We start from the raw sequence: 13829 nt of genomic DNA, 5'->3' as shown, positions 1-13829 counted from the left end.
CTCTGAAGTCCAGAAGCAAGAAACTCTAAAGGCCATGTTCTTCCCTCTGAGTTCAGAATCAGAAGATACAATGGTCAGAGGATCTGTGCTTTCCCTCTGACTCTGATCAACCGGATTCACAAGTTCCAATATGAAGCATTCCCCTGATCAGAAGTCTCCTAGGTTTAAAGGTCGCGTCGCTATCCAAGTACAAAAGCAACTGTACCTTCCTGACGACCTACCTAACGTTCTCAGCCACAGCAGAAGCTGGATTTTCCAGAACTGCCCTCCAACGGTAGCATTTCCCATGCATCGCTCAACCCTAATCCTTGGAGTATATAAAGAGGCTGAAGACTGAAAGAAACGGCTAGAAGCATTCACATACGCAAGACATATTCAAAATCTTCTAAGTTCTCTTTCATCTGAAATTCATTGAGTTTACTATTAGCTTTTTAGAAGCAAATCTCTTGTAAACAATTCTTTGATAAACAGTTTGTTTAGTTCCTTTAGGAGATCAAGGTTGATCGGATCCTAGAGAAGACTAAGAGAGTGAATCTTAGTGTGAGCTAAGTCAGTGTAATTGTTAGTCACTTGTAGGTTTCAAGTGCAGTTGTAACTCTTACCTGATTAGTGGATTGCCTTCATTCTAAGAAGGAAGAAATCACCTTAACGGGTGGACTGGAGTAGCTTGAGTGATTTATCAAGTGAACCAGGATAAAATCCTTGTGTGCTTTTCTATCTCTTATCTTTAGCACTTAAGTTCTCGAAAGATTTGTCAAAATCTTTAAGGTGGAAGTTTTATACTGAAAACGTTATTCAAACCCCCCCCCCCCTTTCTACCGTTTTTCATACCTTCAATGTTATGTTACTAAGTTAGCTTCATATAATCATGCGCTTTTTTCAAGATGCTTTAGTAGGGATTAAAAAACACTTCGTATGAGAGTGAGAAATCATGTCCAATGTTGTATCTAAGTATAACTCCTCTTTTACTTAATGTCGATACGCAAACAAATTCCTAACTTACTATTACACTTTTGATCATAATTTTTTTTTGGTACATCGGAAAGATAAATTGCACCCGCAAGGGATTGATTCATAGACCTCCCTTTCTCAACCTACATGTCCTCTGTATCTTATCACTTGATCATAACTCAGGATTCACGTCACAATTTAGATAAAGATTGTAATTTAAGGTCGTAGTACAAACATTAAAATCATAATTATTGATAGTCCAATATTATTAAAATGCTCTTATTTAGTTTTACTAATTTCATATGTAGCAATTCAATTCAACCTCAGATAAAGTATAATGTAGTTGATATAGAATATTTGTTTCGTCAATATAAAAAGTGATAACTTAGACTAAATATATGAAATGAGGGTATATAGAACAAATTATTAAAAAAATGTATTAATTTTATAAAGCTACAAACATTTTGGAAAAAGAAAGAGTTTTTAAAACAGTAATTTTTGTGGAATATATAGGCTAATACGGTTGAGTACATTACATACATTAATTTAACAATACATTAGTCTAAATAGTACTATTTAACATTGATTCCTGAGTATATAATTTAGTGTTAAACAGTTTTATACTGATACCCAATAATTATGTGCCACATAACACAAATTATTACATTATTCTTTTATTTAAATTAAATTAAAATTATATTTTCTTAAATGGTGCGAAACAATTTTTATCTGCGTAAAGAAAGTGTACAAACATGTATACACCATTATCTTTTTTTATTTTATTTTAATTATAATTTATTTCAGTAAACCAAATTTGATTAACACTTAACACTACTAATCCACACATAAATAATCTTTTAACACTTTAAGCGAGTGCATAATTAAAGAGCCCGTGCATCGCACGGGTAGATATTCTAGTGTAGATACAAATCTACCTTATGAAACTTTCATGTGTAAAGGTAATATCTTTATCTTCAACAAATAAGCATTTTGCGGATTTAAAATTTCACTATTGAAAAGAAGAAGAAAGTGTGAGTAAGAGATTCCCCATATATTTATGTACAGCTATAGGTTTACTAATGGTTTTTCTTTTACCCGTCATAACTTATAGATGACGTTTTTCATGATAGTTATAGTGTCCAAGGTTATATTTTTCAAAAGACCTCCAAATGAACGTCCGACGACAATTTCAATGTTAAAGCTATTGGTAACTGATATCAAATTATTATAAGTTTGCCAAGTTGTTTGCCGGATTAAATTTCAAGTTTACAAACCGCCAATGGTAATTGATGTCCAGTTTTTTTAAACTCATCGAGATTACAACGGGTGAAAATTTCAATTTTTGAATTATTAAAGTCGTTGGTAATTGCCGATAACTAATCCCACAAAAAAAAAATTATTTTCCGCCAGTGACATCCTTTTTTAGGAAATATGTCGTGGAAAAAAATGAGAGGATGTTATAAAAGTGTGTATGAATTATTTTGAGTAAAATACACTCACCCCCTTAAGGTTTGCAAGAATGACACTCCACCCCATTCTTTTTTAAAATCTACAATCCACCCCATTTTTTATAAAGGCAAAATTTAGTGACGAAAACAAATTAGTCACTAATAAAAAATAATTACTAATTAGTTAAAATTTAAATAAATTTAATGCATTTACACTATCATACATTAATTTATGAAAATAATTTTACTGAATTAAATTTAAAAAACCATCAACTCTATATGTTAAGTCCACGTCTCATCTATTTCCAAATCATATTTCTCACCACAAACGGTCACCACCAAGCCTTTGCTCCCTTTAACACGACGACCACCGTCCCAGAATGTGAAACCCCATGGCACCACCATGCCTAAAAGTTTTGTTGCGACCTGAACCCCAGAACGTGAATCACACATCCCCAAAGCCACTTGTTCAACTACTTCTTGTGAACTTCACCCCTTTAAGTTGTGAGCGAACGCTCTGTTGGTTTAAGATGTTGTTGGATTTTTTTAAAAACGGTGCTCCACTACATCGTTGGGTTGTAATAACCTCTGATCCACTTCATATTTCTTAATTTTGTTTATCTATTTTCTTCATCAATTTGTGTTGTTTTTTGGGTCTACAATCCAATTTTGAAAATGGGAGGTATAAAGAGATTATTATGATTAAAATTGAATTATTACCAAATATGAAAATACAAGCATGTTTCACTATGTTCGAGATATGCTTTGTCAACCGGTCAGATGTGCTATTGCAGAATTTGCATTGTGAATTTACGGAAGAAGAACACGATTGAGAGAATGAGGAGGACTGTGATGTTTTCATTTTTAAATTTATTGGATTATATTGAAAATATTTTTTGAAATTATTGATTAACAATTTAAATAATAACTAATTATTAATGAAGAATATTTTTCGTCACTAAATTTGCCTTTATATAAAATGGAGTGGAGTGTAGATTTTAGATTAGAATGGGCTGGAGTGTAATTCTAACAAACCTTGAGGGAGGTGAGTGTACTTTCCGTAGGGTATTTAGTTTTGATGGCGCGTGTAGACACCTCCCATAGAGCGCGTACATGATAACACATCCCTGCTGTAGAAGAAGACCAGAGCCAGACAGCATAAGCATGACTCTTCCACACCACAGTTACAGGCTTACAGCCCACCTTCGTCAACCACCGCTCTTTCCCCTGCAAAACCCAGAAATAATTTCCCCCTCCGATAATAAAAATACAATCTTTTTCAGTTTTCACAAATATTACCTGTAATCAGAATCATTTGGTGGAAAAATACCGTGCGGTTGAAGCCAATTTTGTCTTCAAGTCGTTGTGCTTTCACTATCTGATGAACCTCTGTGAATCGTTATTGTGACTCAGCGATTCTCTTGTTTGACTCATTCTGAAGCAACCCTTTTGCTATTTCTGGTGATGGGTCTTGGATTCTTCTGTTGGATTCACTGTGATCAGCTCCTGGAACTGGAAACTGGGTTCTTGAAATTCTTCTGAGGCATGGTGTGTTTGGGGTTTGATATGGTTGAGGTTGAGGCTCAGAGGTTGGAGCTTTCGTTGGTTAAGAGGTGGGAGTTGAGGATTTTGTTGAAGTGGTGGTGGGTGTTTCTGTTGTTTGTTAGTCCTGTGGTGGGTCTGAGACCATTGAGGGACAGAACTAACTCGTGGGGTGATGAGGTTTGTTCATGGACTTGTAGTTAATTTCAGCTCTCACTGTTTTAATTGTTGTTTCTGCTGCTTTGTTTTATTGCATTTTCTTGATTGTGGATGAAGGTTGTAAATTTGAACATGATTCTCATAATTTTGGTAATGTTTTGACATTAGTATTGATTGTTTCTTGCTCTCAGTTTAATTTTTGATTAATTAAGCTGTGAGGAGTTGCTTGAAGGGTAATCTGCTCTTAAATGTGGGAATTTGTTGGAATGAACAGAACAATGTGGTTTGCAGAAAGGGGTAAAGGCGTTTGCACATAGGTTGAGGAGGGATGGATGTTAAGTTAGTTTGCTTAGAATGTCTAGAAGAGGTACCTATTCAAGTCAACCCTTAATTTGCTTGATGAGGCTAGTGGATTAAGAAATTAGTAGTGGTATATACGTAGTAGAATTGCATCTCAAAGTGCACTTAGTTCTATTTGGAGAGGTTTCTTACTCCCATCTTAACCAAGAGCTACTATACATTTGAATTTATGTTTCATGTTTAACTCGGAAAGTGCTTGAGGGTCGAGAATTTCCACAAGCCCGCATGACGATTGACCAATTTTCACTATCTTAACATGCTTATGTGTTATCTTTCATGTATGACTCTGAAAGTGCTTGGAATTTCAGACAATTAATGATTTTTTCTTCCAATTTTTTAAGTTGCACACTAGGGTGAACTATTTGACCCAACTTGGCCCTTACTATTTGACCCAACTTGATCCAAACTAATTGTGGGTCGGATTTGCTCCTTTTCTACCAAAAAAAGGATTAAAGCACTGTCTCATTTAGTCATTTTATAACCAATGTTGGTCAGGGACGGGCCCTGACTAATCTAACCCAATTTTACCCTTTTACTGAGAGTTTTAAGTTCAACATCCCTCCATTTGTTGTTTTAAATTAGACCTGTATTCTGTATATATTATTTGATTTTGTTTGACCATTCAATTTCCTTTAGCTTATACCTCTAGTGAGCTCGGTTCCGTCTTACTTAGGCTCAATCTTAATTAGACCTTAGATCATTGGGTTCCTTTAAATCTAGGTTCAGGTTTGGGTTTAAAGAATTGAGCAATCAAACTGTAGGGCTGGATGAGGGACAAACATAACCCTTCCTATGAACACCCCTAGCCTAGCTGTATTTGCAAAACTTGTTTGCTGAAATTGCTCAAACATATTGAATCCTCAAATGAAGTTATTGTTTTAGGGACATTTTATTTTGTTATGTGATTTAGTTGCTAGACCTTTCACATTCCTCCAACGATTTCATTTGAGCATTTTCTGTCATTTGACTTGCCTAAACATTGTGACTTATCGCTAAACTTACATTTCAATGTTGGTGGCAACATACATTCATTTACTCATTTTGGCATTGCTTTTTTTTTTTTCAGTGGATTTTTGCAGGAAAAGATGAAAGTGACGTAGGTCCATTTTCACAATGGAACATAACCGGAACTTATAGAGGTTGGTATTGTTTAATTACAGAAGTGTAAATTTATGTTGACGACTTCGACATATGGTTTGGTATGCTATGCAAATGTTCAATGCAACCGGTTGCATAGTTGGGTGTATTTTTTTATTGCTGAGCATCTGTTTCATGTATGGTTTGATGAATTTCTGAATGAGTGATTGTATGATAGGGTAATAAATTTAATGTGAATGATCACAAAGTTACTGCTATATAATATTATCAATTGAGAATTATTTTTTCTATGGCTACTTGAATTTTTGAATGATTAATGCTTTTCATCAATCAAAATGTCTTGAGGATAAAATATGTTGCTATGCTTCTTACCTTTGCTTAAGTTATTGAGCATTCTTAAATGATTACCACTGGAAGAGAATATAATGGCAAGGGAGCATCATCCGGGTGGTAGATTAGGGCTATTTGCTCCCATGAATTAACTATGAACTTATGGCATTTGGTCTAAATACTAATAATTTAATGTTAAAAGAAATTTTGTGCAATTATCAAAACATGCTTCATTTGTAAATGAGCAAGTCTTATCTTCTAATGAACTTTGTCCGCTAATTTATTGTTGATCGACTTTGTAAGTTCGACAGAGTTTGATGATGTATGTTGCTCTCCTTGAGTGCAGGGACTTGGAAGTTTTTAGATACCACAAACGGCTCTTCCAGATTTTCAGAAATCAGAAAAATAAATGGAAATTCTGTAATTGAATTAGTCAGTACGCCCACAAAGATAACTGGTGTACATTATGTGCAGGTGAGAAATATTTAACTGTATAGCTAGTTTTAGAAGGAAGTCAGCTTTCATATATGATGCAGTTTCTTATTTGTTCTATTAAAATTACCTTAGCTTCTGATGCTCCAAGGTTTTAGCTTAATAGAGTGGTTTATTTTTATATATTTATATTGACATCCTGAATATTTATTGGAAATATAGCTGAATTCAGTAGTTCTTTTGATTTAGTGAAGTTACATTGAAACTTGCAATCTCGATATACAACGCCTGACTTTGATTGAGCCCCCTCGATGCCAAGAAATTAATGCAGACGACCCAAGTCCATTGATAGGAACTCACATATCACATAAGTATTCCGTTGACAAGCCGTGTAGTAACTCTGTGGTATAGACCACCTGAACTTCTACTCGGAGCTAATCGTTATGGGGTTGCAGTAGATTTATGGAGCACTGGTTGCATACTGGGGGAACTATATGCTGGCAGACCCATTTTGCCGGGCAAAACAGAGGTATGACCATAAATACTTCACTACTTGACTAGTATTTGAATTTGATGATATGATATCTTCATATTTTATGGGATATACCCATTAATTTCAATAATTTAGGTCTACAGAAATTCAGAAATTTCTTATTTCAAGAATAATAAAGGAAGGATTATTTTTGGACTGCAATCACACGATGAAAATGATATTGTGCATGTTTGGATACACAATAGAAAATCACAATAAGCCAAAATATGGTGGATAAAAGCAACTTCTCTTAGCTTTTGCTTCTGTCCACCATGATTTTGTCTTCACCGTATTTTTCTACCATTTATCCAAACATGCACATTATTTCTTGATATTAGTTATAACTATAACTTTTGCTGGGTGAGTCCAACTTGTCTGCTTCTTTTACAAGAGGTGTACACCTGAAGATTAATATTAGCTCCTTGTAGGTTGAGCAGTTGCATCGGATTTTTAAACTCTGTGGCTCACCATCTGACGACTATTGGCTTAAATCGCGGTTGCCACATTCAACTGTATTCAAGCCTCCACACCATTATAGGCGATGTATTACTGAGACATTTAAGGAATACCCATCTACTGCTGTTAAGCTTATAGAGACCCTACTTTCTGTAGATCCAGCACAAAGAGGAACAGCAGCTGCTGCTCTGAAAAGCGAGGTACAGCGTTTATGGCTCCAGAATATAATTATATAATCTGATTGAGATTGAGCTACATTCTTCTCTTATGTAATCTAGTGTATTGGAAAGATCATTTTCTCATCTCTTAGTTGTCCATACCTGCGCAGTGAAGCTCTCCATATTGTTCATTCCATTATATCGTTGTACTATAGTCGGCAGGTCAAGGGATGCATAGATGCATAGAAAGCTGTGGCTAATGTTTCTTTGACATTGAATAAATGATTATACTCTAGTCACATAAATTCTCAATTTGTGATTAGACAAATAAGGATTTCCTTACACTGGAAATAGCCAAATCGCAGGCATTTAATGTTCTTTATTTAAATGGTTACATTAGACAACATATAATGGTCTATCATTAGACATGATTCATGATAAGACATTATGGTGTTGTTTGATTCATATAGCCAGCCGACTTCACCTAGTAGGAAAACTTTGGTTGTTATTCTTTCTTTACATGCTTTTCATAGAGCCCTATGGCATTGATTGATGTATCTATCCTACTGCACTTTTTTTTGGAAAATGATAGTTTTTCTTTATTTACGTGTCACTGCAGATATGTATATTTTTTTGCTCTTCAAAAGCCATATTGTTATTTTTCTTTTTCCTTCTATGCTTAGCACCTTCTTACCTTTCATTACAAGGTGGTTATGAAATCATGAATTCAGAACTTACCAGAGCTTTATTTGTAACTTGCGAATAAAAGAAAAAAAAGAGATATATTTGTCACTGTACTGCTACATAATGAAGTATGAAATAATAATTGTATTTCTAACAAAATCTTCATACGTGATTATTTAGGAACCTTTTTCCTTGCTAATCTCCATTTTGAAATTTTCCTCATGTATTGGCAGTTCTTTACATCAGAGCCTCTCCCTTGTGATCCATCAAGTTTACCAAAATATCCTCCCAGCAAGGAGATTGACTCTAAATTGCGGGATGAATCAACCAGAAGGTACCTTGTTTAGGTTGATTCTTTTTGAGTTGTGGAAAAAAAAATTATATTTTAACTAATTAGTATTATGATAGTGGCTTCAATATTTAGAATGAAATATGTAATTAGTAATGCAAATTACATGGCTTAATCTAAACAATTTGTGTACTCAAATTGATTATGTGGCTTCAATATTTAGAATGAAATCAAACTGTAACAAAATTTGAATTTTGAATGTTGACATCTCTGCCATGAAGAAAGCATAACTCATTGGAACTCCTATATACTTATATATAGTATGAGAAATAGTATACCATTGGTGGTTGAAGGCTTGCACAGCCTCAAAGACACAGCTATATTGAGCCTTCTAAAACATATTGCAATGCAACCACAGCTATATGCTTTTATTTGTTTCATCAGGACTGTTGGCTATGCTGTCTGTGCTACTTGATTCATCCATTTGTGGCAAAAGGGTGCCTTTTTGTATAAGCCTATTTTTATAAGATAATAATATTTATTCATTCCTTTTTATCGTCTCAGGCAAGGAGCTGTTGGTGAAAGGGAGCAAAAGGTTGGCTCAGGGGTTAGACAAGAAAAAGGACCTAGGGCCCATGTCACAACAAAAGGCAATGTTGACATAGGCGCATCAATACAGGTAATTCAACAAGGTTTATTGCAGGCCTGCTTCTATTTGATGTTGTCTAGATACCATATTACCATTTAGTGCAGTGACCCTGAAATTGGTGGAAAATAGAAGGAAGTGTTTATACTTCGCTGTGTTTTGAATCGGCTAGTAAATTGTTCAGCATTTTTGGGTGGAGTTTGGATTTTTGTGAAATGTAAGAAACTTATCTATTTGATAATCACCAGTTCTTATGCCATTGCTTATCAGTTCTTTGGGGTAAGACTTAGCCCATGCTAATTATTATGTGATTGTGTTAGAACTCCTTAACCTGTTAGAGTTGTAGGTTACAACTTGCAAATAATCTGAGTCTAATGGAACCTCCCCTCTTTTTTAGTCACGAGGAAAAAGAGAATCAACGGACTTGAAAGTTGAAACAAGATTGCTTCCTGTGGAGGATACCTTTATTAGACAAATGAAAAATGATAGCAATACTTATTTTAAAACTCTTCCCAACACTCTCATTGATTGGTTGAAATTTATGTTGGGTCCACTAAAAATATGGGCCCCACATCAAATTTAGTTGGGCATGCATAAATTTCAACCAATCAATGAGTGAGTGTTGCTAGCACTCCTCGTAGACAAATAAAGAAAAAATACCTGTTAGTCCTAAACAAGATAGAATTTGCAGTCTGTATTGTTGGTCATTTATACACTACTTTTTCTTAATCTTCTGGCATGCTTTACATGAATGAATCCCCATATATTAAATTCTTAACTATTCTAGTGGCGGTCCTTTCAATTATGTTCTTTCTACTCCTACTTGTCAGCTAATCTTATTGTTGTATGTTGCAGCAAGCGCAACGTCATTCCAGCTCAAATCACCGGAGTGAATTGTCCTACCCTCATAGAGGACCTGTGTCTGGGTTTCTGGGTGTCGCCCACAAACAGTCAGAAGATGTTAAAGAAATGGGAAATAATTCATCTGGGCATCTTTTCAAGAGGCCTTCACATTCAGGTCCTTTGGTTCCTGGTTATGGCTGGGCAAAGGGTGCAAAGGAAGTTGATGATGGACCTCCAGTTTCGAACAGAGTGAACCTATCGAAACTATCTGGGCTTGTGGCATCTAGGACTTCATTGCCTGAAGATCAGGGGGAAAAACCAGCTCACTTGCACCACAGAAAACCAGTTGAAGTAAGAAAATCCGTGGAGGCAACTAGTGGATCAGAGTCACGAAGAAGGCACGATCAAAAACGGATTGTTGATCAAAGTCAAATTGACAATCGGAGGGTCCCCGCTGAAAAATCAACTCCGGTTAGTTATTACTATTATTATTGTTATAAATTTCTTGTTTTTTTTTACTTGATTCTCAATATTTGGTAGTAAAAGCCTTCCCTTGGTATCAATAAGGATTTGGATCCTCTCCTATCACATGACCATCATGTTTGAGATATATAAGCACAAACATGACCCTCTGAATATTATGAAGAGAGATATAGACACAAAGTTTCACGTGACACTGTCATGTGACATGAGGAAATCTTAATCCGATCAACTCTGATGGGTTGCCAAGTCTACAAGTTATATTCAAAACTATGTGCATCTTTGTTTTTCTAATAGGACACTCTTATATAGGAACAAGAGAACATTATTCGAATCCCGCTAATGTTGTTAAATGATGATTTTTCTTTCCTCGATTTGTTACACTTTTTTAAAAATTTGTGGTCTTTATAATAGAATTACTCAACCCCATTACTTGTGAAACATTTAGAGGTTGCTGATTATACATTAATTGACTCCGAAACCCAAACGTGGTTTATACTTTGCTTGAGTCTTGATATGGGGCTCTATTTCAGGATGGGCGTGGATCCAGTGCGTCTGGAGGAAACAAGATATACATGTCAGGTCCGTTACTCGTTTCGTCGAACAATATGGATCAGATGCTCAAAGAGCATGATAGAAAGATTCAGGAGTTTTCAAGACGAGCCAGAATCGACAAATCAAGAACAAAAGGTGAGAAAGTTCGTGCACAGAGAAAGTAGTCAAGCTACTTTAAGCATATCTGCTTACATATTTTTATGAACAGTATTTATTTATCTCTCAAAACAAGTGGGGAGAGGAAGAAGAGTGCATTTACTCTTACTGTAGTATATGTCATGTAAATTGCAGGCTCTAGAAGAAGAATTTTATGTTGCTTCTGCTCCTTTTTACCCTTATATATAAAAAAAATATAAGCAATTTAATTTATCATGTTCCTTCACTCATGTTTCACCTTTAGATTTATATAAGCATGGTAGTTTATGTTCTTTGGTGTTATACAAGGAGAAAAAGCAGAAGAAAAAAAAGATGGATGTATTATTATGAAAATAGTTTTTGTGTAGGCTGTAATAGTGTCATTAAGATTTTCCCCCAAGAAAGAGAAATCAGAACACAAGCATCAGCAAAGAAGAAAGAAAGAATGCCAAGTTTTATGGCACAGAAACGAAGAATAGTACCGATATTGAAAGTATAAAACAGTTCCTACCTTCCTTCTCAGTTTGGTTAACAAAAAAGGGAAGGCTTAATTGCACTTTTGGTCCCCCACTTATACCAATCGTGCGATTTTGGTCCTTAACAAAAACAATTAGCACTTTTCATCCTCCACGTTTACTGCCGTTTGCACTTTTGGTTTTCCGTCCAATTCCGTTTAAGATTTAACAGTTTCTGGATTTTCCAGAAATATTTATCCACTTCTTCAAACATTCTTCCATAACTATTATCTTCATCATGTGCTTCATCTTCAAAACTGAAAAATCCAGAACCACCCCCTTTCAACCTCAACAATTCCACCTTCATCTTCATTATCAAAACAAAAAATAAAGGGAAAGAAAGACCAAAATCCAAAAAACTCTAACCCAAAAATCACTTGAAAGATCCATATCGTTTCTTACGCTCTCACATTTAATTTTAAAAAGAAAGATAGTGCCCACTGTGTGTGAAGGGAAAAGCTCATATTCTTGAAAAACTAACACACCATCATTATCTTTTTCTTTTCTCCACTCTCTCTGGAACCCCTCCCTCACTTTCTTACCCAAAAATTGCTCGCCACTCATTTTATGCCTCTAAATCCCAATTAATCTGAATTGAACCCAGCATCCATCATCAACAACACACACGTCCTTCATCCTTACACTCCTTTTCCCTTGAATTGTGATGCTCAATTTTCGTATTCCAATTTCTTGAATAAATCCCTTTTCTTCCCTTCCATCGATAATCAACATCCTATCCTAGTATTACATGAACCAAGAAAATAAATCTCCCAAACCCAAATCAACAACAAAAACCCAGATCGAGATCCATCACCAATGGGAAAAATTCCGACGGAGGAGCAGCCACCGTAGCACCAAGCTTCGCGATCTCGACGTAGTCACTCTCACTCGTATATCCCTCTTGTTACTGCTTCTTTCTCAGATCTCTCTCACCCCCACTCGTTTCTTCTTCCTCTTCACATTCCTGCACAAGTCACTGTCTTTCCTCTTCCCCTTTCTGTTTCTCTTGCTAATCTTTCCATTCTGAAATTTCGTGTGATTTTTTTGAGCAATTTGTGAGAATTTGACATTGTTCTTTCTGGGTTTTATAAAACCCTATGTTTTTCTTTTCTGTAAAGTGTTAGATGATGAATGAGTTTGAGGAGATGAGTTTTTTATTTTCTTAATTTTTCTGGGTTTTAGGTTGAAGATGATGATGAAGATGTTAGAAGATGAAGCCAGTTCTGGGTTTTTAATTTTTTAACTTTTTTTTTTTCCAAAAAACCATTAGATTTCTAACAGAAAGATAACGGAAAACCAAAAATGCAAACGACAGTTAACGTGGAGGACGAAAAGTGCTAATTTTTTTTGTTAAGGACCAAAATCGCACAACTGGTATAAGTTGGGGACCAAAAGTGCAGTTAAGCCAAAAGGGAAGGAAGAAAAACACGATTATGGAAATGCATTTTCTCTGTTTGGTTAGAGTTGGAGAGGAAATGAGGAAGGATGGAAAAGTTGCACGAACCCTAATGTTCTTTCCTTTCCTTCTAAAGATGAAGAGGTGTAAGTGTTGATTTGGCCAAAATGCACTTTATTTCACATCTAATAAATATATTATTGATAATAATTTCTTAACTATATTCCTAAAAACATTTTTTTTTTCATCGGAAAACTAACAAACAACAAAAAACTAAGGAATCACTTGAGAATCTCTCAACAGGAGAGTCTCAAGCTCAGAACAAGGGTGCTCTATAATTACTAAGCCCTCCGTAGTTGCGGTCGCCCCCCTTCTTTGCAAGCCAATCTGCCACTGCATTACTGTCTCTATGAGTCCAAGATAAAAGCACCTTCCATGGCCGAGAGAGAAGATGGGTGATATCTAACAGCACCAGCGCATGAATATGAAACCGAACCTGCTCCTTGTGCTCAAGAATGCAAAAACATATATTTTGTCAAAATACGTTATCTATAATAATCTCTTACCTATGATTTAGCAAAAATACATTTTCCTTTTTTGTCCCTTTTCTTCCATATTCTGTCATATCAAACAATTTAAATAATTATCTCATTTTTCTTTCACAACCGAAGAATTTAGGATCTCTTGACTGACTATGTTACGCGATAAAGGTGGCTTAGAGACGTGAGATGACTTCCATTTACAGAATTTGTGGAAATAATATATATCCTCTTTTTCTTCACACCGATCCTCTGAAAACGCACTAAGTTCCTTTTGCATT

The 13829-nt window shown here is 35.3% G+C and overlaps 2 protein-coding genes across 5 annotated transcripts; both read left to right on the top strand.

Annotated features, from left to right (window-relative positions):
• Window positions 1–3559: 3559 nt before the first annotated feature.
• LOC130733461 (transmembrane E3 ubiquitin-protein ligase FLY1-like) lies at window positions 3560–6778 on the top strand. Of its 4 annotated transcripts, none has more exons than XM_057585646.1 (4): window positions 3560–4121; window positions 5527–5599; window positions 6235–6362; window positions 6640–6778. In XM_057585646.1, the coding sequence occupies exons 1-4, from the start codon at window positions 3945–3947 to the stop codon at window positions 6667–6669; spliced, it is 408 nt and encodes a 135-aa protein (XP_057441629.1). In that variant the 5' UTR covers window positions 3560–3944; the 3' UTR covers window positions 6670–6778. The 4 variants fall into 4 exon arrangements, with proteins under 4 accessions (XP_057441629.1, XP_057441630.1, XP_057441631.1 ...); XM_057585647.1 differs by having other exon boundaries at window positions 6575–6711; XM_057585648.1 differs by having other exon boundaries at window positions 6556–6685.
• On the top strand, window positions 6676–11335 carry LOC130717202 (probable serine/threonine-protein kinase At1g09600; the record flags this gene model as incomplete). The annotated part of the gene is made up of 6 exons (XM_057567372.1): window positions 6676–6849; window positions 7281–7508; window positions 8384–8484; window positions 9004–9118; window positions 9941–10399; window positions 10942–11335. Coding segments are annotated over 6 exons (1263 nt in total), but the record flags the coding sequence as incomplete, so codon positions are not given.
• Window positions 11336–13829: the final 2494 nt, after the last annotated feature.

The sequence above is a fragment of the Lotus japonicus genome, chromosome 1 (genome assembly GCF_012489685.1).
Source record: "Lotus japonicus ecotype B-129 chromosome 1, LjGifu_v1.2".
Taxonomy (NCBI): Eukaryota; Viridiplantae; Streptophyta; class Magnoliopsida; order Fabales; family Fabaceae; genus Lotus; species Lotus japonicus.
Note: the sequence above shows the minus strand (reverse complement) of the source record. Positions and strands in the feature narration are given on the sequence as shown.